Here is a 14,589-nt window from a genome sequence, read left to right as displayed (position 1 = left end):
TAACGAGTAGAACCAGTTGGCAATTAACAGTAACACCATTCATTCATACTTTCATCAATTCAGTTCCGCATTCATACCCTCATTCACTAATTTTCGGGGTATCGGGACATCCGACGGGATTGGATGTAAAAAGTCTTTTCCCGTCCCATGTCCCGCGGCCCCGACAATTAAATAAAATAAATAAATAAATAAATAAAAATAGATAAAAAATAAGTTAAAAGTAATGTAGATAAAATAAAAATAAAAACAACAGCTAAAATTGGTATAGATAAGATATAGTAAAAACGATAGTAACTTGAATAAATAAAATGCAATAAAATAAGTAAATAAATAACACATTTTTTAAAACAGTAAATAAATATAGCGGTCACTCCATCTGCAGCCGCCTCTCTTTCTCTTCCTTGTGCTTTATGGTTTTTGTAACAAAGGCAATGATCAGTTCGAAATCGTGATTGCTGTCGATGGCTTTATCGATCAGCTCGTGAGGCTCGCCTAGTGGAGATCCCAGGCTCAGCTGCAGTTCGTTTCGCCCCGTGTGGTATGCAGGGCAGTCGAAAACAACATGCTGCGCATCGTCCACCACTCCACACTCAGGACATAGATCGTCTCCGGACCTACCGATTCTGTGGGTGTATTTCCGAAACGATCCGTGCCCCGTCAGAAACTGCGTGAAGTAGTAGTTGACGCGCCGATGCCGACACCCGTACCATCTCACTACATCCGGGACCAGGGACCTCGTCCAGGCCGCCTTTTCGACTTCGGCTGCCCATTCCCTCTGCCACATCTCCAAGCTTCTGGCTCTTTCTTGTGGCCCTGAACCAACCGCCCCGTTGCCCCTCTGATACATTCGAGCTCTTTCCCTGGCCAGGATGTGCACGGGTACAGAACCAGCCACTACCTGTAAGGCAATGGTAGATACAGTTCTGTACGCGCTGCACACCCTGATCAGAGGTTTCCTTTGAGCCCTAAGGAGCATGTCCTTATATTTCTTCATCTGGAGGACCTCGTGCCACACGGGGGCCCCGTATAAGATGATCGATAATATTGATTGTAACATAACTGATCTCTTCTGAGATCCGGGCCCCCCTATGTTTGGCAATAATTTGTTCAATGCTGAGGTCCTCCCTTCCGCCTTTCGACATGCTTCTTGTATGTGCTGCCCAAAGGTAAGTCGGTCGTCGAAAGTAATACCGAGATACTTGACTGTCCTTTGGGGTCTTATTTCGGAGCCTTGATATTTGAAAACCAAGTCATCCCTTTTCCTTGGTCCTCTCAGAATTATTATCTCTGTTTTGTCTACTGCTAATTTTAAGTCGTTCTTCTCGATCCACGCTGCGGTCGTGTTTATTGCTTTATTTACCTTTTCTGTTATGCCCCAATTCTTATCATCCTCAACCAATAAGGCTAGATCGTCTGCGTATGCTATCGCTTTGACTCCTTGTCTCTGCTTGTGAATTTCTAGTACCCCATTGTATAACATGTTCCAGAGTAAGGGTCCCAGGACTGACCCCTGGGGTACTCCCGCGGTCATTTGTTTCTTTTTCTTCTTGGATATGCATACGGATCGTTCCGAAAGGTAGTCCTTTATTATATTGGACATATATTCCGGAGCCCCGCTTTCGACTATTCGGTCTACTATGAGGCCCCAGTTTGCTGAATTAAAAGCATTTTTTTATGTCCAACAGAACAAGAACTACCCATCTTTTCTTGCTTGATTTGGCCGCGTTCCTTATCCAGGTCGCGGCGTCGATTGTCGATCTGCCTTTCCTAAATCCGTACTGTTGGTTGGATAAGACTCTCTCATCTTCCAACATGCCTTCCAGCCTCTTCTTGATAAGTCTCTCGTAAAACTTACCAAGGCAGTCCAGAAGGCATATTGGACGATAAGAGGTCGGTGAATCAGGGGGTTTCCCGGGCTTTAGGAGTAGAACCAAGTTTGCCTCCTTCAAGTCCTTGGGAAACTCTTGTTTCTGCAGTAGATCATTAAATATTCTTCTGATCAAACCTGGTTTCTCAGTTGCTATTATCTTTATTGCCTCTGGTGGCAGCCCGTCAGGGCCGGGAGCTTTCCCTGTCTTCGTATCCTGACCAGCGGTTTTCACCTCTTCTTCTGTGAACTCCTCTATCATGGTTGGGAAAACCTTGGTGAAATCTGGCATGTCCTTGGTGGGAAAGAGGAGTTCAGCTGATCTCATCCGCTGGTCTTCGTCGAGTCTATATGGGGCCATTATCTTTAAGGTCTTCATTGTGATTTTGTATGCATCACCCCATATATCCTCGTCGAGTGCTTTTATAAGGGTCTGCCACTTTTCTTTTTTCTCTTTTTTTATTGTATTATTTAATCTTTTCTTCAAATCCTTGTATGTATCTTTAAGCTCGAGGTTGCCCTGGCTTCTCGTATAATTCCTTCGAGCTCTGAGGCATCTCTCCCGTAGATCTTCTATCTCATATGTCCACCAATAGGCGGATTTTTTTTCCATGTTTCTTCCTCTCGGTAGCCAATTTTGCCGCATTTTGTAGAGCTGTTCGAAGTTGGCCGAGGTCAGAAATCTCATCTTCATTTATTTTTCTGACCTCCGATAGGTACTTGTTTTTGTTGAAATATGATTTTGCTGTACCTATCGACCGCTTTATCCCCCCTTTAACCTTTACCTCAAATTGTATATATCGGTGGTAGGTGAAGAGCTGATCGTCGAGTACATCCCACCCGTACACATTCCTGGATAGCCCTTCGCTCGCGAATGTGATGTCAATGTGTGATTGGCTGGCCCCCCGTACGAAGGTTGGCTTATTGGCCATATGGATATATATATGGAACCTAAAAGGCAAATAAAGATGTCAGTTCCAGTTTCGCAACCAGCAAAAATATCCTCTACTGTACGTGTTGGGTACATATATTCTGGAGATGCAGTAGTTACTTCTCTTTCACGCCACTTTCTATCTAAAATTGCCTCATTCTGCTGACTCAAGTCAATTTCATGCAATGAATTTACCTCGACATCTTCTGTTATATCATTTTCTATGGACTGAGTCACATCTACTTCTAATGTACCTGAAGGTTCTGGTACAGCATTGTTAGAATTAATTAATGACTCATCATCATTATCTGATTCTTCGTCAGTTTGGAAATTTAGGTCATCCGGTATATCCTCAAACAAGAAATTGTCAACAATATTTAATAATTCCGCATCACTTAGAGGTTTTTTGCTAGTCCAGTCTATTTTTTTCCATCTAAAAAAATGAAACGGGTTAGAATATAATAAGAAACGATAGTCGCGAAACAAATTTATGTCCATAAATTACTTCCAAATGCCTGACGATACTTTTACGTCCGCACCGAAAAGTATCAGTTTTCTCAATATTTTTATAGATAATTTTCAATTTATTGGCACATGTGTTACAGATGACAAATCACAACACAATAGTTAGGTTATGCACTAATATCGTTATTGTTTTAGAGCTAAAACAGTGTTGCCGGTTAATTGAAATTAACTTATATTATTCTCTATAAGCTACTTTAAAGTACCTATCGGAAAAAATCAAGGTAAATATAAAGATGTGTTTTAGACATATTTTTAAATAAGTGGTACTTTAAAGTACCGTCCGTCAACTAAGGGAAGATAGATATTGCAAGCGTATATTTACATTATAGTAGGTTTCCTTTTAGAGTTCCTTGACCCCGCTTTTAGATACCCTTTGAACTGCTCTTGAGAAAGAAGCTGGTTGCTTACTGTTGTATTATTTTCTGAACCATGTTTATCAGCAACATTTTGTGTTGACGATTTTACGATGACGATAACCAGTAGTCGTTATAATTTACTTGATTAAATAACATAAAGGTGTCGATAGGTTGTACCCTACTATAATGTTACTACAATGAGGTAGTAAGTTGACTACAGTGACTGCAATGGTTGTCGTATATGACTTTTATTATCATTTTTCAAGCTAACTATAGATTCAAGATTCAAAGATTCAAAATTTATTTAACTACGTTTACAAATTTTACATTTGTTTCTAGCAAGTCAATTATATGTATAAGTAAAAAAGATAATATATAACATACACAAAATACAATAGGAGATGAAAATACTTAACTGTTCTGATGTTATTTGCACCTCTTGTGCTATAGTTATGTAAGTCAGAGTGTTTAAGTATCAGAGTTTTTATGTATTTCTACATTAACGCTGTATAGCCATATCTTATATTAATAAACAATGATTTGCAAGATTCCAAATAGCTAACTATTGCAATTATTCTTATTGCTTTTTTTGCAATTTAAATATTGTTAGGGCATTGCAAGAGTTTCCCCATAGAATAACACCATAGCTTAAAAATGAATGAAAAAGAGAAAAGTACTTTATTTTCAAAGTATCAATACTTGTAACAAGTTTTAATTGTCTGAGTAAAAATAAGGTACTAGAAAGTTTACCTTTGAGATGGTCAATATGGTTATACCAAGTCAATGTGTTGTCAAGTGTTATGCCCAACAATTTGACATTATTTTTTTCAAGACTCACATCGAAGGTAGACGAAAAAATTAAATTTTGAGTTTTGTTATCATTTAGTTTCAGTTTATTTGCTAAGAACCATGATTGTGCATTGGAATTTACATACTCAGACGTGGTTTCTAAAACTGAACGATTTTTATCAGAAAAAACAAAAGTAGTGTCATCTGCAAATAAAACTGTTTTAAATGGAGCCATGGAATTGAGCAAGTCATTAACATATATTATAAATAATAGAGGGCCCAGTACTGATCCTTATGGAACTCCATGCTTTATCTGCTTAAATTCAGAGAAACAATTTCCGTACTTGACTGCTTGGTATCTATCCTTTAGATACGATGAGATTAGTTCCAAAGGCATACCTCTTATACCGTAAAAATTCAGTTTTTTTAGCAAAATATCATGAGAAACACAGTCGAAGGCCTTTGAAAGATCACACAGCGTTATGGCAGAGTGATTATGCTTCTCAAGGCCATCAACTATGGCACTCATCACATCTAAAAGTGCATGTGTTGTAGAACGATCCTTTCTAAACCCATATTGTGAACTAGTAAAAAAGTTATTTGTTTCGAAGTACGATATAAGACGCTTCTTCAGAATTTTTTCGATTATTTTACTGAATATGGAAACGATGGAAATTGGTCTATAATTGTCTACAAAGTCACGATCGCCCTTTTTAAAAATAGGAACAATCTTGGAGTATTTAAATGAAGTTGGGAATATCCCGACTGAAAAAATACTATTAATGAGATGTGTTAAAGGTTTAGTAATTATTTCAATAGTGCTTTTGATAAAAGATGCGTTTAGCTCATTAGTATCCAAACAATTTGAATTTTTTAATGTTTTTATAACTGTAGATACTTCTTGTTGATTGGTTGGAGACAGAAAAAATGAATTCGATGGAGCTGGAAATTTTTGATAGTTCAAAATTGTATCGTCTGGTGTATTTGGAAGGGATTTTATAATATTCTCAGCAATTTCAACAAAAAAGTTATTGAAAGAGATACATCACAAGATATGTTGGTTGTTGAATTATGTAAACAATTTGTTTTATTTCGCTCATAGTTAATTCCTTCCTTCTTCTCCTCCACCTTCCAACACGTCTTGGATCTACTCTTTGACGTTAATATCAATTGATCATATGCCAGCTTTTTCGTTCTTTTCAACTCAGCATTGTAATGATTTTTATATATTTTATATTCGCTGCAAATGATTTCTCATATTTTTTAAGTTGTCATTGAACCAGTTTACCGGACATCTTCTGTCTTTGATAACCATTTTTTTTTTAGTGGAAAATATTGAGATACTGCAAGATTATAATTATCAATTAGAAACGTTGCTAGGTAATTAACATCAAGATTATCGTTAAAAATGTGCCAGTCTAACACGGATAAAAAGTTTCGCATTTTTAAGATACCCTTCTGCGTAAAGGCTCTAGTGCAAACACTTGACTTTTGCTGAATTGATGTTAAGCTTATACTGATATACTGGCCGCGATGATCAGAGAAACAAGGTTCAAGAACATTTGCCCGAAACTGATCTTCTTCAACATTTGTCATAATATTGTCTATACAAGTGGCAGATGTATCAGTAATCCTAGTATAGTCATGGATTGTTTGTTTTATTTCAAATGATGATATTATAGAAGTCAGCTCACTAGTATTTGCCGTTTTCACAATAAAATTAATATTAAAATCTCTCAAAATTATTACTGTTAAATTTGGCTTCATAATGGAACCTAATAAATTTTCGAAATTTGTCAAAAAAGACTTAAAATCGTTACATTTACTCGATCTATACACTGCCAATACAACCGTGTTAATATCTGGTAGAACAATTCCACAAAATTCAGATGTTTGTTCGATATTAAATTTATCACAGTTAATAGCTTCGAATTTTAAAATATTTTTAACATATAAAAAACCGCCGTTCTTTTTATTTTTCCTACAGAAACTGTTAGCAAGTAAATACCCATCGATGTTTATGTATCGGAGATTTGCTTCACTCTGCTACTGCTCTGAGAAGCAAACAACATCGAAGGTAAATTCCAACAAATATAAATCTATCATTTGTACTTTATTTGCTAAACATTGAACATTAACATGGAACATACTCACCAGGCTTTCGCTATTCAAAATATGAATTAGTTTTTCAGGAACTTCTAAACTTCCTACGTCTCGACCTAGATTGTTTCCATTTGTGCGGACTGCTGCATTTCCACTACAGTTTTGTAAAGGCTCGATATTTTTGATTTCAAAGGGGTTTTCTTCCCGTGTCTCTACTGTAGGCACATCTGTAGCTGTAATTAAAGTTATGAATTGTCTGTTGAAGGCGTTCTTTCCCGAAAATTTTTAATGAATTTGATCTTCTTACGACAGATCCACTGGGCCATATAGAAGGGTTGTATACATTGTCTAGACTTTCTAAAGAAAAGGACACTTTATAAGATGATTGCTTATCAGTTCTATTCCATTCCTCACAATCAAAACATATTTCAGGCGCCGTTTCTTTTAAAAATCCTTCAAATCATTGACACGTGAAACGTGCAGATGCCCCCGTCGAGGGAGTGTATTAAAATTAGAAAAAATTTTGCTACCGAAAATAGGTTTGTTGTATTTATTTATTTTATTTTGTGTCGGAGAATTCCTTTCGAAATCTCCTACCGGTTTTGTATTTGAACCAATATTTTGTTCAGTAGGTTTTTGTTCAGGTTCATTAGCCAACACAATTTTTTGCTCGTTTATTTTATACTAAGTGACATAGAAATCCGAACACCCAGTTTAAATGATTTTATTTCAATAAAATTTGGTGTAATTTATTTATCTTACTGAAAAAAACAAGTGATAAAGTTTTTAGCCTTATCAGTTGGAGATTCCGGTTTTTATACTTTTTGTTTTTAAAGTCACTATCAATCTAAAAATGAATATTTCAGCCGCAGTAAAGATCCAAATTTGGCGGATTGTGGTTCTTGACATTCTTTACGATTGGTTACGATGCCTAGAGTACAGAGACCTGTACGATTTCGTCAACTTAGTGAGTTTGATAGGGGCCGTATAATGGGACTTCGGGAACCTGGACTTTCTTTTCGGGAAGTTGCAGTTAGAGTGCAAAGAAGTGTAGACAGCGTGATTAGGTGTTGTCAGGCATGGCTTTAAGAAGGCCGTACGCAAAGAGCAAGGGGCACTGGACGCCGCCGTAGAACAACAGACCGTGAAGATCGCCGCCTAAGATTATTGGCCTTAAGAGACCGTTTCTCCACTACCAGCTCCATTGCAAATGAATGGTTTGCATAACACGGAAGACTTATTGGCATGCGAAGTGTTTATCGACGAATGAGAAGTTTTGGCCTGTTTTCATACCAACCACACTGGGTCCTCCCTTTAACTCCAGAACACCGCCGTAATCGCCTTTAGTGGTGCAGAGAACGGTCACTCTGGAATCAGGAATGGAACAGTATTGTCTTTAGTGACGAGTCTCGATTTTGTTTAGGCATGCACGATGGTCGAGCGTGCACGGTCGTCGGATAGAAGGCGACGTGGTGAAAGGAGGAATCCACAGTTTTTTGTGGAAAGACATGTTCATCACACTGTTGGAGTTATGGTTTGGGGTGCTATTGCTTATGGTTCCAGGTCACCTTTAATCTTCATCAGAGGTAACATGAACGCGCAGCGTTATATCCAAGAAGTTCTAGAACCCCACCTTTTACCCTATCTTGACACCCTGGCAAATCCAACTTTCCAACAAGATAATACCCGACCACATGTTACAAGAGTCACAATAGACTTCTTTCAACATAATGATGTCACATTGTTAGCATGGCCACCAAGATCTCCCGACTTATCCCCAATTGAGCACGTGTGGGATATGATGGGTAGGAGATTGCTCAATTTGCAACGTCCTCCTCAGACTCTACAAGCACTTCGAGAGGAGTTGGTGGTTGCCTGGAATGAGATACTACAAGAGGACATTGACCACCTGATCAGAAGCATGCCTAGGTGCGTTATAGAATGCGTAACACATCGGGGTACATCCACACATTATTAAAGGTAAAGGGGCTTTAAAGCAATGCAATCATTTTGAAATTTTAATTATTTACTTATTATGCTTCATTAAGTACTTATACAAAATTTTATTAAAATAAAATCATTTAAACTGGGTGTTCGGATTTCTATGTCACTTAGTATATATTTACTTTTTCTAGAATTTTTTATTGTTGTTGATGTTTTAATAGAATCTGATATTTTACTGGTAGATGGCGGTACATGTTGCAAAATGGAATTAGTATTTTGTAGTTTTAACAATAATATTAAATCTTCTTGTTCTTTAGTTCTTTTTTCAAGTTGATAAGAAAGTCTACTTACGATTTCAAGTTCTTTTTTAATAACGTCATAATCTTTCGCAAGTCTTCCACAATCACAAGATAAATTTTCACTCGTGTCATGAAATTTGTCTTCTTTATCACTATCCATTAAGATGTGAGAGTTTGCATAAAGAGTCAAATGATAACGGGTTGAGACTAATAAACTTTGCAAGTACTAAAAACATGATAGTAGGAGGAACAAGATTTCCCCATAAAATAATACACCAATGAACATTGAAATCACCTGACAACGAAACCGTTAACCAAATAGATCACATCCTAATAGATGCCAGGCATTTTTACGACATCATGGATGTCAGAAGCTACCGAGGTCCAAACACAGATAGTGACCACTTTTTTGTAATAGCAAAAATCAGAGGAAAAATTTCAAACTTAAAGAAGGATAAACATATGAAACAAGACAGAATTAATGTTGATAATCTACGCATCGAAACCGTTGCGAGATATTATAGGAGACGACTGGATGAAGAAATAGAGAGCCTGTAAGCAGGGGAAAATCTGGAGGAATTTTGGACAAACTGTAGAAATATAATATCGAAAAAGGCATCGGAAATATTGGGGACAACCAAACCACTTAGACAAAACTAATGTTTTGACGAGGAGTGCCAAGAAGCAAAAGATAACAAAAATAGAGCAGTTAGAAAACATAGAATAGCTAAGAAATCAAAACGAAACTCGAAAGTTCTACGAAAATGTAAACAAAATGAGTAAAGAGTTTAAGCCAAGAATAGGAAACAGTAAGGATGGGGAGGGAAATATCCTGAGTAAATTTAACGGCCATTATATCGAAGAAGCAGATAACACATTAGCAGATCGAGATGATTGAAGTCTATTTAACCCAAACGAAAGACCACCTACCACTGAAGAGGTTGCCTAAGCTATTAAAAAGCTTAAAAATAATAAAGCACCAGGAACTGATCAAATTTGTAGTGAGATCTACAAGAATGGTGGCGACGTCCTGCTTCAAGTACTACATAAACTTTTACTTCTTGTCTGGCAAAATGAGACCATGCCCTGTGAATGGTCGTCCTTGTATACGTAATACCCGATTTATTTCTTATAATATAAACTCGATAAAAATCCACTGGCCATTATTAGGCGGTGCATTTGTATCGGTTTTTAATAACATTTTTTTGTAAAAATAAAAGTGCATTTGTTTAAAAAGATAAAACAAAAAATATACTCTTATTGAAAATAAAAAATAATTCCTAATAAAATAAGAAATAATTCTTTATGCCCTACAGAAATGATTCAAACATTTGACCTTCTACGGCTGAACAGTATCCCAATCTGTCATAAAATCTTCTGCCGACAGATGTAAGAGTTTCTGCTGTAACAGAATTGGAGACTTCTCTTATTCGGTTATTTAATTAATCTTAATTTTAGACTCTAGCCTCAGGATGATCGTAGATGATGCTTTTTAAATGTATCCAAAAAAAGTCCATGAGAGTAAGATCTGGAGATATCGCAGGCCACTTAATATCGTCTGTTCCACTGATAACTCGATTCGGGAAAGTATTGTTTAAGAACTCCCTAATTATTCGAGCGTTGTGAACTGAACAGCCGTCTTGATGGAACCAAACATTCTCCACATTTACACCAGGAAGATTGATAACAGCGGGAAGAACATGATTCTGTAACAAATCGAGGTATACTCTACTATTCAAGTTGCCCTCGATAAAAAATGGACCTATTATGTGGTCTTCTAAAATGCCAGTCCAGACGTTAAGTTTTTGAGAACGTTGCATTTGGTAAACAACACTTCTGTGCTGGTTTTTCCGCGCCCAATACCTCGTAATGAAAGGATTGTGTCTCCCTACTAACGAAACAGAAGATTCATCAGTAACTAAAATGTTTTTTAAAAAATTGGGTTCATTATTAGCCTTCGTTATTAAAGTTTCACAAAACTCCATTCTTCGAAAGTAGTCGTCTAGATAAAGCTGCTGCGTTTTCGAATATTTAAAACTCTTGTAACCATGCTCTTATTTTTCCATACTGTCGTCACAGTAACATTGCTAACATCTAACTCTCTGGCAACGCTTCTACTTGAACGTGTTGAATCTACCTCTATTGTTGCACAAATTTGCGTATCCGGTATTCTCTTTCCTCAACTTTATTTGGTGACTCTTCTTGAGCATGACATTTTCTGCAATTTTTAAGAGCAATAACAGCTCTCAAAATTGTTAACAATATTATGAACTGACTGTCTCCCCTCAAAAAACACAGGAAATAAATCTACACACTGTTATCCAGAATTACCACCATAAAACCATTTTAATATTTAAACCTTTTCTGCGGGCGTATAGACATGTTGTTTACAAAAATAAATTAAAAATCTACGCTCTTATTACTTTAAACAACCACTGTATAATGACAAATTGTTGGTAACGGAGCAACGAAGGTTCGTGAAAAGTCGACGACGCGCAGTGTTGCCATTTATAGTGTGTATATCTAATTTTAAACCAAACGTACTGTATTTGATTATTTGTTATTTTTTAATATGTTTTAATTTAGTAAAATTTGCTAAAAATACTTTGTTAGAATTGATAGAATGAAAACATTGTATAAAGCTTATTTGTTTCTTTCAGGTTTTCTCAATGCAAATCCAGCTCCACACTTAAAAGCACGCGTAGCAAACTACGGCTTAATGGACCAAATTGCTGCACTGCACTGGATACAGCAAAATGTAGCACTGTTCGGAGGTGATCCCAACAATGTGACGTTGGCGGGTCATGGGTCAGGAGCCGCTTGTATCAATTTTCTTATGATATCCCCCACAGTAATGCCAGGCCTATTTCATAGAACAATATTATTATCAGGATCAGCACTTTCGTCTTGGGCACTGGTAAGTGTTAATATTATATTTCTTTTCTTATTGTAATTGTTATAACAATAACTTTTGTTATAATTAAAGTAATTTATATTTATTCAGTATATTAAATAACATCGATATAAGTATATAGGGAAATAATAAATTAAGAAAACAAAAAACAAATCGTAGTAAACTGAGTGTGCTGAAATTAGCTTAATGGTAGGGGGTTCTAGGTCAAACAAAAAAGCTTGGCAAACTATAAACTCTCCTAGTAGAAATACAAATGAAAACGAAAAATAAATCTTGTAGAAAAGGAACATCTAAAAGGCTACTAAAGCAATATATTGAAAGATTCTTTGGCTATACTTTGGCACTAGTACAACCCTTAAGTATCAACATTTTTAAGTTTTTAAAATTACTGTTAAGGATACAATCTAACAAAATTCGCCATTTATGATTTCGGTTTTAGGTTAGGTTATCAAAACAAACAAAGTTTTGCTGCTTTATTTTTCTAGAAACTTTTTAAGTTTTGAAAGCATATTAAAAATAATAGGTACCTAATAGGTAATTTGGTTATTGCTTTTTATATTTCATAAATAATAGACTGCAAAAAGCCGAGGATTACTGAAATATTTTAAGTTAAAATTTTGAGGTTATAATGACCAATAATTGTAGCGTTTGTTCCCAAAACATTCGTACTGACGAAAAGAAAATACTAGCATGCGACAGTTGCTGTTCAAGGATACACATTGCAGATGGGCAGAGATACGGGGAATTATTTTGTAAAAATGTCTATAGGTGATGGATTTTGACAAGAGCTATGAGCTTGTAAATAACAGGTAAACTTGTGTACTGCACCGGCATGACTCATAGCTCTTGTCAAAATCCATTACCTCTACTTATATACTTTTGCACTGCCTGTCGTGATGCATTTAAGAGTGTTCCTATGTTTGTGCGAAGATTTGCCAAGCTTGAAGAAGAACTCAGTAGTCTCAAACAAAAGACTACGTTAATGGAAAATAGCAATTCACAGACAATAGCCAATTCACTTTTTTATGAAGTACAACAACGTATAGATAGACTCAAAATCGTATGATTTATAAAACTCCTGAATATAACTCTATTGTATTAGCTAGCCTAATAAATCAGGCCTTTGAACTGTTACTTTGTGCCATTGAAGAAATATAGAACTTCAACTTTTCCCAAGTGGTTCTCTGCTGATCTTAGAAGACTTACTCTGGAGAAAAAATATGCTCACTATATTTATGTTAATAATCGGTCTGATGATGACTATATTAGATTTTCCCACTTAAGAGCTGAATGTAAACAACTGTCTGAAATTTGCTTCAGAAACTATATTTAATGTATATATACTGGTCTAAGAAATTATCCAAAATCATTTTGGAAGTACATCAACGATAAGCGATCTAGTCATAATCTACCTAACTCCTTATTAAGTCCATCTGCAACAAATGGTCAAGACATAACTAATTTATTTATGAACTTGTCCCAAACTGTGTATTCACCACATAAGGTCCATTCGTTCAACTCGGGCATATTTTGACAGATTCATAGCTGGAAACCTACAACACAAAAGTTCCTAGCTCGCAGTATTAACAGCTTAAATAAACTTTTATTACAGACTTCGTTCATTGAAAAAAGAAGAGTTATTATAAATAGTGGAAGTGTATACAAAACCCATAAAATTTTGGGTAGTATATATTTAACATTACTATTTATTATATGGTGCAAATAAATAAACATTAATTGTCGGTAATTCGTAAAGTTCCATTTTATTTACTATTTACTTTGTTTACTATTAATATTGGCTATGAGTACGTGTGTTTGGTTGTATAGTAATTTCCAGCCACTTCTAGTCTGTCAAATAGTAACTAACTTCGCAAAAAAATAATTACTAAATTCACTAGACAGTTCGGACTGGAAATAGCGAACCGACTATAACAACAACCTTTACGTACCTATCCATCCATCAAATAGCAACTTTAGTACAAATATTTGTCCTTCTGAGATTACCATGGCTAATATTTTTAATGTCATAAATGAGCTGCCCAATAATCTTACTGCTGATCCAGATGGAGTGCCTAATTTTTTATTAAAAAAGTGTTTGTTAAATATTATTATTATTGTTTAATAGATCTCTGAAAACCTTTATGTCTCCTTCTTCATGGAAAGAAAGTTATGTTGAACAATATTGAAAATTATCGTAGCATTTGTATATAATCTGCAATCCCTAAGATCTTCGACTTTCTTATAGCAAAACAACTTTCTTGGTTATGTAAAGGCTTAATATCTCAATGACAACATGGTTTTTATAGCAACAAATCCACTGCAACAAACTTGGTTTGCTATTAATCTGATATATTATCTCATATGGAAGACTGTAAACAGGTAGATGCAGTATACACAGATTTTTCCAGAGCATTTGATCGTCTAGATCACCAAATACTTTTGGGCAAATTAATCAATGTAGGCTTTTATGTCAGGTTTGTTGAAGGGATTAAAAACTCTACATCTGAAGGAAGTCAAAGAATCAAAACAGGTTGTTATCTGTCTGACAGTATCTCAGTAACATCTGGAGTTCCTCAAGGAGGCCACATTTCCCACTTCTTTTTAATATCTTCGTTAACGACATCACTTCCTATTTCCTAAACAGCAAATGTCTAATGTTGGCAGATGAGTTGAAATTTTGTAAAGTTATAGTTAACTTAAAAGATCAAGCCTTGCTACAAGATGACTTAGAGCGACTACAAAATTGGTGCAATCAGAACAAACTCCACTTAAATGTAAAAAAAATGTTGTTTTATAAGTTTTTCTCGTAAAGTCAATAGAATTGGAACAAGCTATACTATTGTTTATTGTTACGATATTTA

The 14,589-nt window shown here is 35.7% G+C and overlaps 1 protein-coding gene across 1 annotated transcript in view; it reads left to right on the top strand.

Annotated features, from left to right (window-relative positions):
- Nlg4 (Neuroligin 4) overlaps positions 1-14,589 on the top strand; it is a 272,258-nt gene that overhangs the window by 205,009 nt on the left and 52,660 nt on the right. Inside the window, exon 4 of the mRNA XM_072538248.1 lies at positions 11,475-11,731. Within this exon, the coding sequence (XP_072394349.1) occupies positions 11,475-11,731 (257 nt within the window). The remainder of the gene's footprint in view (positions 1-11,474; positions 11,732-14,589) is intronic.

Source organism: Diabrotica undecimpunctata, chromosome 7, assembly GCF_040954645.1.
Source record: "Diabrotica undecimpunctata isolate CICGRU chromosome 7, icDiaUnde3, whole genome shotgun sequence".
In the NCBI taxonomy this organism is placed as follows: Eukaryota; Metazoa; Arthropoda; class Insecta; order Coleoptera; family Chrysomelidae; genus Diabrotica; species Diabrotica undecimpunctata.
The sequence above is the reverse complement of the archived record's forward strand: the minus strand, read 5'-3'. Positions and strand labels throughout refer to the sequence as shown.